The sequence below is a fragment of the Coregonus clupeaformis genome, chromosome 26 (assembly GCF_020615455.1).
Source record: "Coregonus clupeaformis isolate EN_2021a chromosome 26, ASM2061545v1, whole genome shotgun sequence".
In the NCBI taxonomy this organism is placed as follows: domain Eukaryota; kingdom Metazoa; phylum Chordata; class Actinopteri; order Salmoniformes; family Salmonidae; genus Coregonus; species Coregonus clupeaformis.
In genome coordinates, this window is record NC_059217.1 from 47,721,297 (window position 1) to 47,742,893 (window position 21,597).

Below are 21,597 nucleotides of genomic sequence, written 5' to 3' on the forward strand. Positions count from 1 at the left end.
GAGGAGACTGTGTGAATCAGGCCTTCGTGGTTGAATTTATGCAAAGAAACCACTACTAAAGGACACCAATAAGAAGAAGAGACTTGCTTGGGCCAAGAAACACGAGCAATGGACATTATACCGGTGGAAATTTGTCCTTTGGTCTGGAGTCCAAATTGGAGATTTCTGGTTCCAACCGCCGTGTCTTTGTGAGACGCGGTGTGGGTGAACGGATGATCTCTGCATGTGTATTTCCCACCATAAATCATGGAGGAGGTGGTGTTATGGTGTGGGGGTGCTTTGCTGATGACACTGTCTGTGATTTATTTAGAATTCAAGGCACACTTAACCAGCATGGCTACCACAGCATTATGCAGCGATACGCCATCCCATCTGGTTTGCGCTTAGTGGGACTATCATTTGTTTTTCAACAGGACAATTACACAACACACCTCCAGGCTGTGTAAGGGCTATTTTAACAAGAAGGAGAGTGATGGAGTGCTGCATCAGATGACCTGGCCTCCACAATCCCCCGACCTCAACCAAATTGAAATGGATTGGGATGAGTTGGACGGCAGAGTGAAGGAAAAGCAGCCATAAAGTGCTCAGCATATGTGGGAACTCCTTCAAGACTGTTGGAAAAGCATTCCAGGTGAAGCTGGTTGAGAGAATGCCAAGAGTGTGCAAAGCTGTCATCAAGGCAAAGGGTGGCTATTTGAAGAATCTCAAAAAATTAAATATATTTTGAGTTCTTTAACACTTTTTGTGGTTACTACATGATTCCATATATGTTATTTCATAGTTTTGATGTCTTCACTATTATTATACAATGTAGAAAATAGTAAAAATAAAGAAATCCATTAAATGAGTGGGTGATCTAAAACTTTTGACCGGTAGTGTAAATTGTCTCAAAAATATATTTACAACTGTGGTACATGCCCCATAAATTATTGGTTGACTTCCCTTGATGAAGGCAACTAGTGCAACTAAAGTAAGACGCTGGTGTGTTGCTGCCCTCAGTGTGTCATGTAGTTACAGAAATATAGGCTTACTCTCTCATGCTTGGGGAGGTTAGGGAGGTTAGGGAGGTTGGGGGGGTTAGGCAGCTTAGGGAGGTTAGGGAGGTTGGGGAGGTTAGGCAGCTTAGGGAGGTTAGGGAGGTTGGAGGTTAGGGAGGTTAGGGAGGTTGGGGAGGTTAGGCAGCTTGGGGAGGTTAGGGAGGTTGGAGGTTAGGGAGGTTGGAGGTTAGGGAGGTTAGGAGGTTGGAGGTTAGGGAGGTTAGGAGGTTGGAGGTTAGGGAGGTTGGAGGTTAGGGAGGTTGGAGGTTAGGGAGGTTAGGGAGGTTAGGGAGGTTGGAGGTTAGGGAGGTTAGGGAGGTTGGAGGTTAGGGAGGTTAGGGAGGTTGGAGGTTAGGGAGGTTAGGGAGGTTAGGGAGGTTGGAGGTTTGGGAGGTTAGGGAGGTTGGAGGTTAGGGAGGTTAGGGAGGTTGGAGGTTAGGGAGGTTAGGGAGGTTAGGGAGGTTAGGGAGGTTAGGGAGGTTGGGGAGGTTAGGGAGGTTAGGGAGGTTAGGGAGGTTGGGGAGGTTAGGCAGCTTAGGGAGGTTAGGGAGGTTGGAGGTTAGGGAGGTTAGGGAGGTTGGGGAGGTTAGGCAGCTTGGGGAGGTTAGGGAGGTTGGAGGTTAGGGAGGTTGGAGGTTAGGGAGGTTAGGGAGGTTGGAGGTTAGGGAGGTTAGGGAGGTTGGAGGTTAGGGAGGTTGGAGGTTAGGGAGGTTGGAGGTTAGGGAGGTTAGGGAGGTTAGGGAGGTTGGAGGTTAGGGAGGTTAGGGAGGTTGGAGGTTAGGGAGGTTAGGGAGGTTGGAGGTTAGGGAGGTTAGGGAGGTTAGGGAGGTTGGAGGTTTGGGAGGTTAGGGAGGTTGGAGGTTAGGGAGGTTAGGGAGGTTGGAGGTTAGGGAGGTTAGGGAGGTTGGAGGTTAGGGAGGTTAGGGAGGTTAGGGAGGTTGGGGAGGTTAGGGAGGTTAGGGAGGTTGGGGAGGTTAGGCAGCTTGGGGAGGTTGGGGAGGTTGGGGAGGTTAGGGAGGTTAGGCAGCTTGGGGAGATTAGGGAGGTTGGGGGAGGTTGGGGAGGTTGGGGGAGGTTAGGGAGCTTAGGGAGGTTAGGGAGGTTAGGCAGCTTGGGGAGGTTGGGCAGGTTGGGGAGGTTAGGGAGCTTAGGGAGCTTAGGGAGGTTAGGCAGGTTGGGGAGGTTAGGGAGATGGGGAGGTTGGGGAGGTTAGGGAGCTTAGGGAGGTTAGGGAGGTTGGGGAGGTTAGGGAGATTAGGGAGGTTAGGCAGGTTGGGGAGGTTAGGGAGATTAGGGAGCTTAGGGAGGTTAGGGAGGTTGGGGAGGTTGGGGAGGTTAGGGAGGTTGGAGGTTAGGGAAGTTGGGGAGGTTAGACAGCTTAGGGAGGTTAGGGAGGTTGGGGAGGTTAGGCAGCTTAGGGAGGTTAGGGAGGTTGGGGAGGTTAGGCAGCTTGGGGAGGTTAGGGAGGTTGGTGAGGTTAGGGAGGTAAAAAATCCAGAAAATCACATTGTAGGATTTGTTATGAATTTATTTGCAAATTATGGTGGAAAATAAGTATTTGGTCAATAACAAAAGTTTCTCAATACTTTGTTATATACCCTTTGTTGGCAATGACACAGGTCAAACGTTTTCTGTAAGTCTTCACAAGGTTTTCACACACTGTTGCTGGTATTTTGGCCCATTCCTCCATGCAGATCTCCTCTAGAGCAGTGATGTTTTGGGGCTGTCGCTGGGCAACACGGACTTTCAACTCCCTCCAAAGATTTTCTATGGGGTTAAGATCTGGAGATTGGCTAGGCCACTCCAGGACCTTGAAATGGTTCTTACGAAGCCACTCCTTCGTTGCCCGGGCGGTGTGTTTGGGATCATTGTCATGCTGAAAGACCCAGCCACGTTTCATCTTCAATGCCCTTGCTGATGGAAGGAGGTTTTCACTCAAAATCTCACGATACATGGCCCCATTCATTCTTTCCTTTACAGAGATCAGTGGTCCTGGTCCCTTTGCAGAAAAACAGCCCCAAAGCATGATGTTTCCACCCCCATGCTTCACAGTAGGTATGGTGTTCTTTGGATGCAACTCAGCATTCTTTGTCCTCCAAACACGACGAGTTGAGTTTTTACCAAAAAGTTATATTTTGGTTCCATATGACATTCTCCCAATCCTCTTCTGGATCATCTAAATGCACTCTAGCAAACTTCAGACGGGCCTGGACATGTACTGGCTTAAGCAGGGGGACACGTCTCGCACTGCAGGATTTGAGTCCCTGGCGGCGAAGTGTGTTACTAATGGCAGGCTTTGTTACTTTGGTCCCAGCTCTCTGCAGGTCATTCACTAGTTCCCCCGTGTGGTTCTGGGATTTTTGCTCACCGTTCTTGTGATCATTTTGACCCCGCGGGGTGAGATCTTGCGTGGAGCCCCAGATCGAGGGAGATTATCAGTGGTCTTGTATGTCTTCCATTTCCTAATAATTGCTCCCACAGTTGATTTCTTCAAACCAAGCTGCTTACCTATTGCAGAGTCAGTCTTCCCAGCCTGGTGCAGGTCTACAATTTTGTTTCTGGTGTCCTTTGACAGCTCTTTGGTCTTGGCCATAGTGGAGTTTGGAGTGTGACTGTTTGAGGTTGTGGACAGGTGTCTTTTATACTGATAACAAGTTCAAACAGGTGCCATTAATACAGGTAACGAGTGGAGGACAGAGGAGCCTCTTAAAGAAGAAGTTACAGGTCTGTGAGAGCCAGAAATCTTGCTTGTTTGTAGGTGACCAAATACTTATTTTCCACCATAATTTGCAAATAAATTCATAAAAAATCCTACAATGTGATTTTCTGGATTTTTTCCCCTCAATTTGTCTGTCATAGTTGACGTGTACCTATGATGAAAATTACAGGCCTCCCTCTTCTTTTTAAGTGGGAGAACTTGCACAATTGGTGGCTGACTAAATACTTTTTTCCCCCCACTGTATAAATAATTATATTTATGATATAAAGTTGCCCGTGAAACAGACTACGTTACAATCCCTGATTGTCTCTCTGGTCAGAAACCCTCGCCCTGAGCTCGTCAACTTTATTATCCAGAGACTGAACATTAGCGAGTAATATACTTACATTTACGTCATTTAGCAGACGCTCTTATCCAGAGCGACTTACAAATACTTGGAAGCGGTGGGTGGTGTGCACGCTTCCTAAGACCATGTTTACACACTACTTTATTTACTCAAAGGTTTTTTTGGGGACATTGTTTGCAAACTGACATGTGACCCGTATTTATGCCAAAATAAAACAGGCATGTTATTTATTTTTAGCTTAACAGGTGGGACTAAAGAAAAAACACCTGCCCTGAATGACAGGTCGTCGCAACTGGTGATCATAGCCTATAAATCTGTTCCGTGGCTGTAGTCTCTGTAATCCCAGACCTAGGACAATATTTTTGTTTTATGTGGGAGGCAACCTGTCTTCATAGGGAGACTAGCTGCAGAAGTGAACAAAAAATATAAGTGCAACGTGTAAAGTGTTGGTCCCGTGTTTCTTGAGCTGAAATAAAAGATCCCCGAAATGTTTCATAAAGCACGAAAAGCTTATTTTTCTCAAATTTTGTGTACAATTTTGTTTACATCCCTGTTAGTGAGCATTTCTCCTTTGCCAATACAGTGGGGGAAAAAAGTATTTAGTCAGTCACCAATTGTGCAAGTTCTCCCACTTAAAAAGATGAGAGAGGCCTGTAATTTTCATCATAGGTACACGTCAACTATGACAGACAAAATGAGAAAAAAAATCCAGAAAATCACATTGTAGGATTTTTAATGAATTTATTTGCAAATTATGGTGGAAAATAAGTATTTGGTCAATAACAAAAGTTTCTCAATACTTTGTTATATACCCTTTGTTGGCAATGACACAGGTCAAACCTTTTCTGTAAGTCTTCACAAGGTTTTCACACACTGTTGCTACTATTTTGGCCCATTCCTCCATGCAGATCTCCTCTAGAGCAGTGATGTTTTGGGGCTGTCGCTGGGCAACACGGACTTTCAACTCCCTCCAAAGATTTTCTATGGGGTTGAGATCTGGAGACCGGCTAGGCCACTCCAGGACCTTGAAATGCTTCTTACAAAGCCACTCCTTTGTTGCCCGGGCAGTGTGTTTGGGATCATTGTCATGCTGAAAGACCCAGCCACGTTTCATCTTCAATGCCCTTGTTGATGGAAGGAGGTTTTCACTCAAAATCTCACGATACATGGCCCCATTCATTCTTTCCTTTACACGGATCAGTCATCCTGGTCCCTTTGCAGAAAAACAGCCCCAAAGCATGATGTTTCCAACCCCATGCTTCACAGTAGGTATGGTGTTCTTTGGATGCAACTCAGCATTCTTTGTCCTCCAAACACGACGAGTTGAGTTTTTACCAAAAAGTTCTATTTTGGTTTCATCTGACCATATGACATTCTCCCAATCCTCTTCTGGATCATCCAAATGCACTCTGGCAAACTTCAGACGGGCCTGGACATGTACTGGCTTAAGCAGGGGGACACGTCTGGCACTGCAGGATTTCAATCCCTGGCGGCGTAGTGTGTTACTGATGGTAGGCTTTGTTACTTTGGTCCCAGCTCTCTGCAGGTCATTCACTAGGTCCCCCCGTGTGGTTCTGGGATTTTTGCTCACCGTTCTTGTGATCATTTTGTCCCTACGGGGTGAGATCTTGTGTGGAGCCCCAGATCTAGGGAGATTATCAGTGGTCTTGTATGTCTTCCATTTCCTAATAATTGCTCCACAGTTGATTTCTTCAAACCAAGCTGCTTACCTATTGCAGATTCAGTCTTCCCAGCCTGGTGCAGGTCTACAATTTTGTTTCTGGTGTCCTTTGACAGCTCTTTGGTCTTGGCCATAGTGGAGATTGGAGTGTGACTGTTTGAGGTTGTGGACAGGTGTCTTTTATACTGATAACAAGTTCAAACAGGTGCCATTAATACAGGTAACGAGTGGAGGACAGAGGAGCCTCTTAAAGAAGAAGTTACAGGTCTGTGAGAGTCAGAAATCTTGCTTGTTTGTAGGTGACCAAATACTTATTTTCCACCATAATTTGCAAATAAATTCATTAAAAATCCTACAATGTGATTTTCTGGTTTTTTTTTTCTCATTTTGTCTGTCATAGTTGACGTGTACCTATGATGAAAATTACAGGCCTCTCTCATCTTTTTAAGTGGGAGAACTTGCACAATTGGTGGCTGACTAAATACTTTTTTCCCCCACTGTATAATCCATCCACCTGACAGGTGTGGCATATCAAGAAGCTGATTAAACAGCGTGATCATTACACAGGTGCACCTTGTGCTGGGGACAATAAAAATGTGCAGTTTTGTCACACAACACAATGCCACAGATGTCTACAGTTTTGAGGGAGTGTGCAATTGGCATGCTGACTGCAGGAATGTCCACCAGAGCTGTTGCCAGAGAATTGAATGTTCAGTTATCTACCATAAGCCGCCTCCAACGTTGTTTTAGAGAATTTGGCAATACATCCAATTGGCATCACAACCGCAGACCACGTGTATGGCGTCGAGTGGGCGATGTCAACGTTATGAACAGAGTGCTCCATGGTGGCGGTGGGGTTATGGTATGGGCAGGCATAAGCTACGGACAACAAACACAATTGCATTTTATCGATGGCAGTTCAATGCACAGAGATACCGTGACGAGATCCTGAGGCCCATTGTCGTGCCATTCATCTGCCGCCATCACCTCATGCTTCAGCATGACAATGCACGGCCCCCAGGTAGAAAGGATCTGTACATAATTCCTGGAAGCTGAAAGTGTCCCAGTTCTCCCATGGCCTGCATACTCACCAGACATGTCACCCATTGAGCATGTTTGGGATGCTCTGGATTGACGTGTACGACAGCGTGTTCCAGTTCCCACCAAAGTCCAGCAACTTCACACAGCCATTGAAGAGGAGTGGGACAACCTTCCACAGGCCACAATCAACAGCCTGATCAACTCTATGCGAAGGAGATGTGTCGCGCTGCATGAAGCAAATGGTGGTCACACCAGATACTGACTGGTTTTCTGATCCACACCCCTACCTTTTTTTTTTAAAGGTATCTGGGCCTAATTAATTTATTTCAATTGACTGATTTCCTTATACGAACTGTAACTCAGGAATAATCTTTGAAATTGTTGCATGTTGAGTTTATATTTTTGTTCAGTATAAATTATATTTACCAAAAGACCAAACTTACAAATAATAGATATTAAATAGACCAATCGTAAAAGTAATACTTGTACATGTATGTTCACTTGTTTTCAGGATGGAGGCATATGACGAGAAAACAAACACAAGTGGGATGATTTGTCTGAAATATCTACTATTGACCTTTAACCTTCTCTTCTGGGTGAGTCTGCCTGTCTGTCTGTCTATCTACTATTGACCTTTAACCTTCTCTTCTGGGTGAGTCTGCCTGTCTGTCTGTCTATCTACTATTGACCTTTAACCTTCTCTTCTGGGTGAGTCTGCCTGTCTATCTATCTACTATTGACCTTTAACCTTCTCTTCTGGGTGAGTCTGCCTGTCTATCTATCTACTATTGACCTTTAACCTTCTCTTCTGGGTGAGTCTGCCTGTCTGTCTATCTACTATTGACCTTTAACATTCTCTTCTGGGTGAGTCTGCCTGTCTATCTATCTACTATTGACCTTTAACCTTCTCTTCTGGGTGAGTCTGTCTGTCTATCTACTATTGACCTTTAACCTTCTCTTCTGGGTGAGTCTGCCTGTCTGTCTGTCTATCTACTATTGACCTTTAACCTTCTCTTCTGGGTGAGTCTGCCTGTCTGTCTGTCTATCTACTATTGACCTTTAACCTTCTCTTCTGGGTGAGTCTGCCTGTCTATCTATCTACTATTGACCTTTAACCTTCTCTTCTGGGTGAGTCTGCCTGTCTATCTATCTACTATTGACCTTTAACCTTCTCTTCTGGGTGAGTCTGCCTGTCTGTCTATCTACTATTGACCTTTAACATTCTCTTCTGGGTGAGTCTGCCTGTCTATCTATCTACTATTGACCTTTAACCTTCTCTTCTGGGTGAGTCTGTCTGTCTATCTACTATTGACCTTTAACCTTCTCTTCTGGGTGAGTCTGCCTGTCTGTCTGTCTATCTACTATTGACCTTTAACCTTCTCTTCTGGGTGAGTCTGCCTGTCTGTCTGTCTATCTACTATTGACCTTTAACCTTCTCTTCTGGGTGAGTCTGCCTGTCTATCTATCTACTATTGACCTTTAACCTTCTCTTCTGGGTGAGTCTGCCTGTCTGTCTATCTACTATTAACCTTTAACCTTCTCTTCTGGTAGAGTATGCCTGTCTGTCTATCTACTATTGACCTTTAACATTCTCTTCTGGGTGAGTCTGCCTGTCTGTCTGTCTATATACTATTGACTTTTAACCTTCTCTTCTGGGTGAGTCTGCCTGTCTGTCTATCTACTATTAACCTTTAACCTTCTCTTCTGGGTGAGTCTGCCTGTCTGTCTGTCTATCTACTATTGACCTTTAACCTTCTCTTCTGGGTGAGTCTGCCTGTCTGTCTATCTACTATTGACCTTTAACCTTCTCTTCTGGGTGAGTCTGCCTGTCTGTCTATCTACTATTGACCTTTAACCTTCTCTTCTGGGTGAGTCTGCCTGTCTGTCTATCTACTATTGACCTTTAACCTTCTCTTCTGGGTGAGTCTGCCTGTCTGTCTGTCTATCTACTATTAACCTTTAACCTTCTCTTCTGGGTGAGTCTGCCTGTCTGTCTGTCTATCTACTATTGACCTTTAACCTTCTCTTCTGGGTGAGTCTGCCTGTCTATCTATCTACTATTAACCTTTAACCTTCTCTTCTGGGTGAGTCTGCCTGTCTGTCTATCTACTATTGACCTTTAACCTTCTCTTCTGGGTGAGTCTGCCTGTCTGTCTATCTACTATTGACCTTTAACCTTCTCTTCTGGGTGAGTCTGCCTGTCTGTCTGTCTATCTACTATTAACCTTTAACCTTCTCTTCTGGGTGAGTCTGCCTGTCTGTCTGTCTATCTACTATTGACCTTTAACCTTCTCTTCTGGGTGAGTCTGCCTGTCTGTCTATCTACTATTGACCTTTAACCTTCTCTTCTGGGTGAGTCTGCCTGTCTGTCTGTCTATCTACTATTAACCTTTAACCTTCTCTTCTGGGTGAGTCTGCCTGTCTATCTGTCTATCTACTATTGACCTTTAACCTTCTCTTCTGGGTGAGTCTGCCTGTCTGTCTGTCTATCTACTGTTGACCTTTAACCTTCTCTTCTGGGTGAGTCTGCCTGTCTATCTATCTACTATTGACCTTTAACCTTCTCTTCTGGGTGAGTCTGCCTGTCTGTCTATCTACTATTAACCTTTAACCTTCTCTTCTGGGTGAGTATGCCTGTCTGTCTATCTACTATTGACCTTTAACATTCTCTTCTGGGTGAGTCTGCCTGTCTGTCTGTCTATCTACTATTGACTTTTAACCTTCTCTTCTGGGTGAGTCTGCCTGTCTGTCTATCTACTATTAACCTTTAACCTTCTCTTCTGGGTGAGTCTGCCTGTCTGTCTGTCTATCTACTATTGACCTTTAACCTTCTCTTCTGGGTGAGTCTGCCTGTCTGTCTATCTACTATTGACCTTTAACCTTCTCTTCTGGGTGAGTCTGCCTGTCTGTCTATCTACTATTGACCTTTAACCTTATCTTCTGGGTGAGTCTCTCTGTCTATCTACTATTGACCTTTAACCTTCTCTTCTGGGTGAGTCTGCCTGTCTGTCTGTCTATCTACTATTAACCTTTAACCTTCTCTTCTGGGTGAGTCTGCCTGTCTGTCTGTCTATCTACTATTGACCTTTAACCTTCTCTTCTGGGTGAGTCTGCCTGTCTGTCTATCTACTATTGACCTTTAACCTTCTCTTCTGGGTGAGTCTGCCTGTCTGTCTATCTACTATTGACCTTTAACCTTCTCTTCTGGGTGAGTCTGTCTGTCTATCTACTATTGACCTTTAACCTTCTCTTCTGGGTGAGTCTGCCTGTCTGTCTGTCTATCTACTATTAACCTTTAACCTTCTCTTCTGGGTGAGTCTGCCTGTCTGTCTGTCTATCTACTATTGACCTTTAACCTTCTCTTCTGGGTGAGTCTGCCTGTCTATCTATCTACTATTAACCTTTAACCTTCTCTTCTGGGTGAGTCTGCCTGTCTGTCTATCTACTATTGACCTTTAACCTTCTCTTCTGGGTGAGTCTGTCTGTCTATCTACTATTGACCTTTAACCTTCTCTTCTGGGTGAGTCTGCCTGTCTGTCTGTCTATCTACTATTAACCTTTAACCTTCTCTTCTGGGTGAGTCTGCCTGTCTGTCTGTCTATCTACTATTGACCTTTAACCTTCTCTTCTGGGTGAGTCTGCCTGTCTATCTATCTACTATTAACCTTTAACCTTCTCTTCTGGGTGAGTCTGCCTGTCTGTCTATCTACTATTGACCTTTAACCTTCTCTTCTGGGTGAGTCTGCCTGTCTGTCTATCTACTATTGACCTTTAACCTTCTCTTCTGGGTGAGTCTGCCTGTCTGTCTGTCTATCTACTATTAACCTTTAACCTTCTCTTCTGGGTGAGTCTGCCTGTCTATCTATCTACTATTGACCTTTAACCTTCTCTTCTGGGTGAGTCTGCCTGTCTGTCTGTCTATCTACTATTGACCTTTAACCTTCTCTTCTGGGTGAGTCTGCCTGTCTGTCTATCTACTATTAACCTTTAACCTTCTCTTCTGGGTGAGTCTGCCTGTCTGTCTGTCTATCTACTATTGACCTTTAACCTTCTCTTCTGGGTGAGTCTGCCTGTCTGTCTGTCTATCTACTATTAACCTTTAACCTTCTCTTCTGGGTGAGTCTGCCTGTCTGTCTGTCTATCTACTATTGACCTTTAACCTTCTCTTCTGGGTGAGTCTGCCTGTCTGTCTATCTACTATTGACCTTTAACCTTCTCTTCTGGGTGAGTCTGCCTGTCTGTCTGTCTATCTACTATTAACCTTTAACCTTCTCTTCTGGGTGAGTCTGCCTGTCTGTCTGTCTATCTACTATTGACCTTTAACCTTCTCTTCTGGGTGAGTCTGCCTGTCTGTCTGTCTATCTACTATTGACCTTTAACCTTCTCTTCTGGGTGAGTCTGCCTGTCTATCTATCTACTATTGACCTTTAACCTTCTCTTCTGGGTGAGTCTGCCTGTCTGTCTATCTACTATTAACCTTTAACCTTCTCTTCTGGGTGAGTATGCCTGTCTGTCTATCTACTATTGACCTTTAACATTCTCTTCTGGGTGAGTCTGCCTGTCTGTCTGTCTATCTACTATTGACTTTTAACCTTCTCTTCTGGGTGAGTCTGCCTGTCTGTCTATCTACTATTAACCTTTAACCTTCTCTTCTGGGTGAGTCTGCCTGTCTGTCTGTCTATCTACTATTGACCTTTAACCTTCTCTTCTGGGTGAGTCTGCCTGTCTGTCTATCTACTATTGACCTTTAACCTTCTCTTCTGGGTGAGTCTGCCTGTCTGTCTATCTACTATTGACCTTTAACCTTATCTTCTGGGTGAGTCTGTCTGTCTATCTACTATTGACCTTTAACCTTCTCTTCTGGGTGAGTCTGCCTGTCTGTCTGTCTATCTACTATTAACCTTTAACCTTCTCTTCTGGGTGAGTCTGCCTGTCTGTCTGTCTATCTACTATTGACCTTTAACCTTCTCTTCTGGGTGAGTCTGCCTGTCTATCTATCTACTATTAACCTTTAACCTTCTCTTCTGGGTGAGTCTGCCTGTCTGTCTATCTACTATTGACCTTTAACCTTCTCTTCTGGGTGAGTCTGCCTGTCTGTCTATCTACTATTGACCTTTAACCTTCTCTTCTGGGTGAGTCTGCCTGTCTGTCTGTCTATCTACTATTAACCTTTAACCTTCTCTTCTGGGTGAGTCTGCCTGTCTGTCTGTCTATCTACTATTGACCTTTAACCTTCTCTTCTGGGTGAGTCTGCCTGTCTGTCTATCTACTATTGACCTTTAACCTTCTCTTCTGGGTGAGTCTGCCTGTCTGTCTGTCTATCTACTATTAACCTTTAACCTTCTCTTCTGGGTGAGTCTGCCTGTCTGTCTGTCTATCTACTATTGACCTTTAACCTTCTCTTCTGGGTGAGTCTGCCTGTCTGTCTGTCTATCTACTATTGACCTTTAACCTTCTCTTCTGGGTGAGTCTGCCTGTCTATCTATCTACTATTGACCTTTAACCTTCTCTTCTGGGTGAGTCTGCCTGTCTGTCTATCTACTATTAACCTTTAACCTTCTCTTCTGGGTGAGTATGCCTGTCTTTCTATCTACTATTGACCTTTAACATTCTCTTCTGGGTGAGTCTGCCTGTCTGTCTGTCTATCTACTATTGACTTTTAACCTTCTCTTCTGGGTGAGTCTGCCTGTCTGTCTATCTACTATTAACCTTCTCTTCTGGGTGAGTCTGCCTGTCTGTCTGTCTATCTACTATTGACCTTTAACCTTCTCTTCTGGGTGAGTCTGCCTGTCTGTCTATCTACTATTGACCTTTAACCTTCTCTTCTGGGTGAGTCTGCCTGTCTGTCTATCTACTATTGACCTTTAACCTTATCTTCTGGGTGAGTCTGTCTGTCTATCTACTATTGACCTTTAACCTTCTCTTCTGGGTGAGTCTGCCTGTCTGTCTGTCTATCTACTATTGACCTTTAACCTTCTCTTCTGGGTGAGTCTGCCTGTCTATCTATCTACTATTGACCTTTAACCTTCTCTTCTGGGTGAGTCTGCCTGTCTGTCTATCTACTATTAACCTTTAACCTTCTCTTCTGGGTGAGTATGCCTGTCTGTCTATCTACTATTGACCTTTAACATTCTCTTCTGGGTGAGTCTGCCTGTCTGTCTGTCTATCTACTATTGACTTTTAACCTTCTCTTCTGGGTGAGTCTGCCTGTCTGTCTATCTACTATTAACCTTTAACCTTCTCTTCTGGGTGAGTCTGCCTGTCTGTCTGTCTATCTACTATTGACCTTTAACCTTCTCTTCTGGGTGAGTCTGCCTGTCTGTCTATCTACTATTGACCTTTAACCTTCTCTTCTGGGTGAGTCTGCCTGTCTGTCTATCTACTATTGACCTTTAACCTTATCTTCTGGGTGAGTCTGTCTGTCTATCTACTATTGACCTTTAACCTTCTCTTCTGGGTGAGTCTGCCTGTCTGTCTGTCTATCTACTATTAACCTTTAACCTTCTCTTCTGGGTGAGTCTGCCTGTCTGTCTGTCTATCTACTATTGACCTTTAACCTTCTCTTCTGGGTGAGTCTGCCTGTCTGTCTATCTACTATTGACCTTTAACCTTCTCTTCTGGGTGAGTCTGCCTGTCTGTCTGTCTATCTACTATTAACCTTTAACCTTCTCTTCTGGGTGAGTCTGCCTGTCTGTCTGTCTATCTACTATTGACCTTTAACCTTCTCTTCTGGGTGAGTCTGCCTGTCTGTCTGTCTATCTACTATTTACCTTTAACCTTCTCTTCTGGGTGAGTCTGCCTGTCTATCTATCTACTATTGACCTTTAACCTTCTCTTCTGGGTGAGTCTGCCTGTCTGTCTGACTATCTACTATTGACCTTTAACCTTCTCTTCTGGGTGAGTCTGCCTGTCTGTCTATCTACTATTAACCTTTAACCTTCTCTTCTGGGTGAGTCTGCCTGTCTGTCTGTCTATCTACTATTGACCTTTAACCTTCACTTCTGGGTGAGTCTGCCTGTCTGTCTATCTACTATTGACCTTTAACCTTCTCTTCTGGGTGAGTCTGCCTGTCTGTCTATCTACTATTGACCTTTAACCTTATCTTCTGGGTGAGTCTGTCTGTCTATCTACTATTGACCTTTAACCTTCTCTTCTGGGTGAGTCTGCCTGTCTGTCTGTCTATCTACTATTAACCTTTAACCTTCTCTTCTGGGTGAGTCTGCCTGTCTGTCTGTCTATCTACTATTGACCTTTAACCTTCTCTTCTGGGTGAGTCTGCCTGTCTGTCTATCTACTATTGACCTTTAACCTTCTCTTCTGGGTGAGTCTGCCTCTCTGTCTGTCTATCTACTATTAACCTTTAACCTTCTCTTCTGGGTGAGTCTGCCTGTCTGTCTGTCTATCTACTATTGACCTTTAACCTTCTCTTCTGGGTGAGTCTGCCTGTCTGTCTATCTACTATTGACCTTTAACCTTCTCTTCTGGGTGAGTCTGCCTGTCTGTCTATCTACTATTGACCTTTAACCTTCTCTTCTGGGTGAGTCTGTCTGTCTATCTACTATTGACCTTTAACCTTCTCTTCTGGGTGAGTCTGCCTGTCTGTCTGTCTATCTACTATTAACCTTTAACCTTCTCTTCTGGGTGAGTCTGCCTGTCTGTCTGTCTATCTACTATTGACCTTTAACCTTCTCTTCTGGGTGAGTCTGCCTGTCTATCTATCTACTATTAACCTTTAACCTTCTCTTCTGGGTGAGTCTGCCTGTCTGTCTATCTACTATTGACCTTTAACCTTCTCTTCTGGGTGAGTCTGCCTGTCTGTCTATCTACTATTGACCTTTAACCTTCTCTTCTGGGTGAGTCTGCCTGTCTGTCTGTCTATCTACTATTAACCTTTAACCTTCTCTTCTGGGTGAGTCTGCCTGTCTGTCTGTCTATCTACTATTGACCTTTAACCTTCTCTTCTGGGTGAGTCTGCCTGTCTGTCTATCTACTATTGACCTTTAACCTTCTCTTCTGGGTGAGTCTGCCTGTCTGTCTGTCTATCTACTATTAACCTTTAACCTTCTCTTCTGGGTGAGTCTGCCTGTCTATCTGTCTATCTACTATTGACCTTTAACCTTCTCTTCTGGGTGAGTCTGCCTGTCTGTCTGTCTATCTACTATTGACCTTCAACCTTCTCTTCTGGGTGAGTCTGCCTGTCTATCTATCTACTATTGACCTTTAACCTTCTCTTCTGGGTGAGTCTGCCTGTCTGTCTATCTACTATTAACCTTTAACCTTCTCTTCTGGGTGAGTATGCCTGTCTGTCTATCTACTATTGACCTTTAACATTCTCTTCTGGGTGAGTCTGCCTGTCTGTCTGTCTATCTACTATTGACGTTTAACCTTCTCTTCTGGGTGAGTCTGCCTGTCTGTCTATCTACTATTAACCTTTAACCTTCTCTTCTGGGTGAGTCTGCCTGTCTGTCTGTCTATCTACTATTGACCTTTAACCTTCTCTTCTGGGTGAGTCTGCCTGTCTGTCTATCTACTATTGACCTTTAACCTTCTCTTCTGGGTGAGTCTGCCTGTCTGTCTGTCTATCTACTATTAACCTTTAACCTTCTCTTCTGGGTGAGTCTGCCTGTCTGTCTGTCTATCTACTATTGACCTTTAACCTTCTCTTCTGGGTGAGTCTGCCTGTCTGTCTGTCTATCTACTATTTACCTTTAACCTTCTCTTCTGGGTGAGTCTGCCTGTCTATCTATCTACTATTGACCTTTAACCTTCTCTTCTGGGTGAGTCTGCCTGTCTGTCTGACTATCTACTATTGACCTTTAACCTTCTCTTCTGGGTGAGTCTGCCTGTCTGTCTATCTACTATTAACCTTTAACCTTCTCTTCTGGGTGAGTCTGCCTGTCTGTCTGTCTATCTACTATTGACCTTTAACCTTCACTTCTGGGTGAGTCTGCCTGTCTGTCTATCTACTATTGACCTTTAACCTTCTCTTCTGGGTGAGTCTGCCTGTCTGTCTATCTACTATTGACCTTTAACCTTATCTTCTGGGTGAGTCTGTCTGTCTATCTACTATTGACCTTTAACCTTCTCTTCTGGGTGAGTCTGCCTGTCTGTCTGTCTATCTACTATTAACCTTTAACCTTCTCTTCTGGGTGAGTCTGCCTGTCTGTCTGTCTATCTACTATTGACCTTTAACCTTCTCTTCTGGGTGAGTCTGCCTGTCTGTCTATCTACTATTGACCTTTAACCTTCTCTTCTGGGTGAGTCTGCCTCTCTGTCTGTCTATCTACTATTAACCTTTAACCTTCTCTTCTGGGTGAGTCTGCCTGTCTGTCTGTCTATCTACTATTGACCTTTAACCTTCTCTTCTGGGTGAGTCTGCCTGTCTGTCTATCTACTATTGACCTTTAACCTTCTCTTCTGGGTGAGTCTGCCTGTCTGTCTATCTACTATTGACCTTTAACCTTCTCTTCTGGGTGAGTCTGTCTGTCTATCTACTATTGACCTTTAACCTTCTCTTCTGGGTGAGTCTGCCTGTCTGTCTGTCTATCTACTATTAACCTTTAACCTTCTCTTCTGGGTGAGTCTGCCTGTCTGTCTGTCTATCTACTATTGACCTTTAACCTTCTCTTCTGGGTGAGTCTGCCTGTCTATCTATCTACTATTAACCTTTAACCTTCTCTTCTGGGTGAGTCTGCCTGTCTGTCTATCTACTATTGACCTTTAACCTTCTCTTCTGGGTGAGTCTGCCTGTCTGTCTATCTACTATTGACCTTTAACCTTCTCTTCTGGGTGAGTCTGCCTGTCTGTCTGTCTATCTACTATTAACCTTTAACCTTCTCTTCTGGGTGAGTCTGCCTGTCTGTCTGTCTATCTACTATTGACCTTTAACCTTCTCTTCTGGGTGAGTCTGCCTGTCTGTCTATCTACTATTGACCTTTAACCTTCTCTTCTGGGTGAGTCTGCCTGTCTGTCTGTCTATCTACTATTAACCTTTAACCTTCTCTTCTGGGTGAGTCTGCCTGTCTATCTGTCTATCTACTATTGACCTTTAACCTTCTCTTCTGGGTGAGTCTGCCTGTCTGTCTGTCTATCTACTATTGACCTTTAACCTTCTCTTCTGGGTGAGTCTGCCTGTCTATCTATCTACTATTGACCTTTAACCTTCTCTTCTGGGTGAGTCTGCCTGTCTGTCTATCTACTATTAACCTTTAACCTTCTCTTCTGGGTGAGTATGCCTGTCTGTCTATCTACTATTGACCTTTAACATTCTCTTCTGGGTGAGTCTGCCTGTCTGTCTGTCTATCTACTATTGACTTTTAACCTTCTCTTCTGGGTGAGTCTGCCTGTCTGTCTATCTACTATTAACCTTTAACCTTCTCTTCTGGGTGAGTCTGCCTGTCTGTCTGTCTATCTACTATTGACCTTTAACCTTCTCTTCTGGGTGAGTCTGCCTGTCTGTCTATCTACTATTGACCTTTAACCTTCTCTTCTGGGTGAGTCTGCCTGTCTGTCTATCTACTATTGACCTTTAACCTTATCTTCTGGGTGAGTCTGTCTGTCTATCTACTATTGACCTTTAACCTTCTCTTCTGGGTGAGTCTGCCTGTCTGTCTGTCTATCTACTATTAACCTTTAACCTTCTCTTCTGGGTGAGTCTGCCTGTCTGTCTGTCTATCTACTATTGACCTTTAACCTTCTCTTCTGGGTGAGTCTGCCTGTCTGTCTATCTACTATTGACCTTTAACCTTCTCTTCTGGGTGAGTCTGCCTGTCTGTCTGTCTATCTACTATTAACCTTTAACCTTCTCTTCTGGGTGAGTCTGCCTGTCTGTCTGTCTATCTACTATTGACCTTTAACCTTCTCTTCTGGGTGAGTCTGCCTGTCTGTCTGTCTATCTACTATTTACCTTTAACCTTCTCTTCTGGGTGAGTCTGCCTGTCTATCTATCTACTATTGACCTTTAACCTTCTCTTCTGGGTGAGTCTGCCTGTCTGTCTGTCTATCTACTATTGACCTTTAACCTTCTCTTCTGGGTGAGTCTGCCTGTCTGTCTATCTACTATTAACCTTTAACCTTCTCTTCTGGGTGAGTCTGCCTGTCTGTCTGTCTATCTACTATTGACCTTTAACCTTCTCTTCTGGGTGAGTCTGCCTGTCTGTCTATCTACTATTGACCTTTAACCTTCTCTTCTGGGTGAGTCTGCCTGTCTGTCTATCTACTATTGACCTTTAACCTTATCTTCTGGGTGAGTCTGTCTGTCTATCTACTATTGACCTTTAACCTTCTCTTCTGGGTGAGTCTGCCTGTCTGTCTGTCTATCTACTATTAACCTTTAACCTTCTCTTCTGGGTGAGTCTGCCTGTCTGTCTGTCTATCTACTATTGACCTTTAACCTTCTCTTCTGGGTGAGTCTGCCTGTCTGTCTATCTACTATTGACCTTTAACCTTCTCTTCTGGGTGAGTCTGCCTGTCTGTCTGTCTATCTACTATTAACCTTTAACCTTCTCTTCTGGGTGAGTCTGCCTGTCTGTCTGTCTATCTACTATTGACCTTTAACCTTCTCTTCTGGGTGAGTCTGCCTGTCTGTCTGTCTATCTACTATTGACCTTTAACCTTCTGGGTGAGTCTGCCTGTCTATCTATCTACTATTGACCTTTAACCTTCTCTTCTGGGTGAGTCTGCCTGTCTGTCTATCTACTATTAACCTTTAACCTTCTCTTCTGGGTGAGTATGCCTGTCTGTCTATCTACTATTGACCTTTAACATTCTCTTCTGGGTGAGTCTGCCTGTCTGTCTGTCTATCTACTATTGACTTTTAACCTTCTCTTCTGGGTGAGTCTGCCTGTCTGTCTATCTACTATTAACCTTTAACCTTCTCTTCTGGGTGAGTCTGCCTGTCTGTCTGTCTATCTACTATTGACCTTTAACCTTCTCTTCTGGGTGAGTCTGCCTGTCTGTCTATCTACTATTGACCTTTAACCTTCTCTTCTGGGTGAGTCTGCCTGTCTGTCTATCTACTATTGACCTTTAACCTTATCTTCTGGGTGAGTCTGTCTGTCTATCTACTATTGACCTTTAACCTTCTCTTCTGGGTGAGTCTGCCTGTCTGTCTGTCTATCTACTATTAACCTTTAACCTTCTCTTCTGGGTGAGTCTGCCTGTCTGTCTGTCTATCTACTATTGACCTTTAACCTTCTCTTCTGGGTGAGTCTGCCTGTCTATCTATCTACTATTAACCTTTAACCTTCTCTTCTGGGTGAGTCTGCCTGTCTGTCTATCTACTATTGACCTTTAACCTTCTCTTCTGGGTGAGTCTGCCTGTCTGTCTATCTACTATTGACCTTTAACCTTCTCTTCTGGGTGAGTCTGCCTGTCTGTCTGTCTATCTACTATTAACCTTTAACCTTCTCTTCTGGGTGAGTCTGCCTGTCTGTCTGTCTATCTACTATTGACCTTTAACCTTCTCTTCTGGGTGAGTCTGCCTGTCTGTCTATCTACTATTGACCTTTAACCTTCTCTTCTGGGTGAGTCTGCCTGTCTATCTATCTACTATTGACCTTTAACCTTCTCTTCTGGGTGAGTCTGCCTGTCTGTCTGTCTATCTACTATTGACCTTTAACCTTCTCTTCTGGGTGAGTCTGCATGTCTGTCTGTCTATCTACTATTGACCTTTAACCTTCTCTTCTGGGTGAGTCTGCCTGTCTATCTATCTACTATTGACCTTTAACCTTCTCTTCTGGGTGAGTCTGCCTGTCTGTCTATCTACTATTAACCTTTAACCTTCTCTTCTGGGTGAGTATGCCTGTCTTTCTATCTACTATTGACCTTTAACCTTCTCTTCTGGGTGAGTCTGCCTGTCTGTCTATCTACTATTAACCTTTAACCTTCTCTTCTGGGTGAGTATGCCTGTCTGTCTATCTACTATTGACCTTTAACATTCTCTTCTGGGTGAGTCTGCCTGTCTGTCTGTCTATCTACTATTGACTTTTAACCTTCTCTTCTGGGTGAGTCTGCCTGTCTGTCTATCTACTATTAACCTTTAACCTTCTCTTCTGGGTGAGTCTGCCTGTCTGTCTGTCTATCTACTATTGACCTTTAACCTTCTCTTCTGGGTGAGTCTGCCTGTCTGTCTATCTACTATTGACCTTTAACCTTCTCTTCTGGGTGAGTCTGCCTGTCTATCTATCTACTATTAACCTTTAACCTTATCTTCTGGGTGAGTCTGTCTGTCTATCTACTATTGACCTTTAACCTTCTCTTCTGGGTGAGTCTGCCTGTCTGTCTATCTACTATTGACCTTTAACCTTATCTTCTGGGTGAGTCTGTCTGTCTATCTACTATTGACCTTTAACATTCTCTTCTGGGTGAGTCTGCCTGTCTGTCTATCTACTATTGACCTTTAACCTTATCTTCTGGGTGAGTCTGTCTGTCTATCTACTATTGACCTTTAACCTTCTCTTCTGGGTGAGTCTGCCTGTCTGTCTGTCTATCTACTATTGACCTTTAACCTTCTCTTCTGGGTGAGTCTGCCTGTCTATCTATCTACTATTGACCTTTAACCTTCTCTTCTGGGTGAGTCTGCCTGTCTGTCTATCTACTTTTAACCTTTAACCTTCTCTTCTGGGTGAGTATGCCTGTCTGTCTATCTACTATTGACCTTTAACATTCTCTTCTGGGTGAGTCTGCCTGTCTGTCTGTCTATCTACTATTGACTTTTAACCTTCTCTTCTGGGTGAGTCTGCCTGTCTGTCTATCTACTATTAACCTTTAACCTTCTCTTCTGGGTGAGTCTGCCTGTCTGTCTGTCTATCTACTATTGACCTTTAACCTTCTCTTCTGGGTGAGTCTGCCTGTCTGTCTATCTACTATTGACCTTTAACCTTCTCTTCTGGGTGAGTCTGCCTGTCTGTCTATCTACTATTGACCTTTAACCTTTTCCTCTGGGTGAGTCTGTCTGTCTATCTACTATTGACCTTTAACCTTCTCTTCTGGGTGAGTCTGCCTGTCTGTCTGTCTATCTACTATTAACCTTTAACCTTCTCTTCTGGGTGAGTCTGCCTGTCTGTCTGTCTATCTACTATTAACCTTTAACCTTCTCTTCTGGGTGAGTCTGCCTGTCTGTCTGTCTATCTACTATTGACCTTTAACCTTCTCTTCTGGGTGAGTCTGCCTGTCTGTCTATCTACTATTGACCTTTAACCTTCTCTTCTGGGTGAGTCTGCCTGTCTGTCTGTCTATCTACTATTAACCTTTAACCTTCTCTTCTGGGTGAGTCTGCCTGTCTGTCTGTCTATCTACTATTGACCTTTAACCTTCTCTTCTGGGTGAGTCTGCCTGTCTGTCTGTCTATCTACTATTGACCTTTAACCTTCTCTTCTGGGTGCGTCTGCCTGTCTATCTATCTACTATTGACCTTTAACCTTCTCTTCTGGGTGAGTCTGCCTGTCTGTCTATCTATCTACTATTGACCTTTAACCTTCTCTTCTGGGTGAGTCTGCCTGTCTGTCTATCTATCTACTATTGACCTTTAACCTTCTCTTCTGGGTGAGTCTGCCTGTCTGTCTATCTATCTACTATTGACCTTTAACCTTCTCTTCTGGGTGAGTCTGCCTGTCTGTCTGTCTATCTACTGTTGACCTTTAACCTTCTCTTCTGGGTGAGTCTGCCTGTCTGTCTGTCTATCTACTATTAACCTTTAACCTTCTCTTCTGGGTGAGTCTGCCTGTCTGTCTGTCTGTCTGTCTGTCTGTCTGTCTGTCTGTCTGTCTGTCTG

At 44.1% G+C, this 21,597-nt stretch overlaps 1 protein-coding gene across 2 annotated transcripts in view; it reads left to right on the forward strand.

Moving 5' to 3' along the window:
* Nucleotides 1-21,597, forward strand: part of cd151 (CD151 molecule) — a 39,945-nt gene that overhangs the window by 2,773 nt on the left and 15,575 nt on the right. For both annotated transcript variants that reach the window (XM_041849864.2, XM_045207689.1), the window contains exon 2: nt 7,336-7,420. In XM_041849864.2, coding sequence (XP_041705798.2) covers nt 7,337-7,420 — 84 coding nt within the window. In that variant the 5' untranslated portion in view covers nt 7,336. The remainder of the gene's footprint in view (nt 1-7,335; nt 7,421-21,597) is intronic.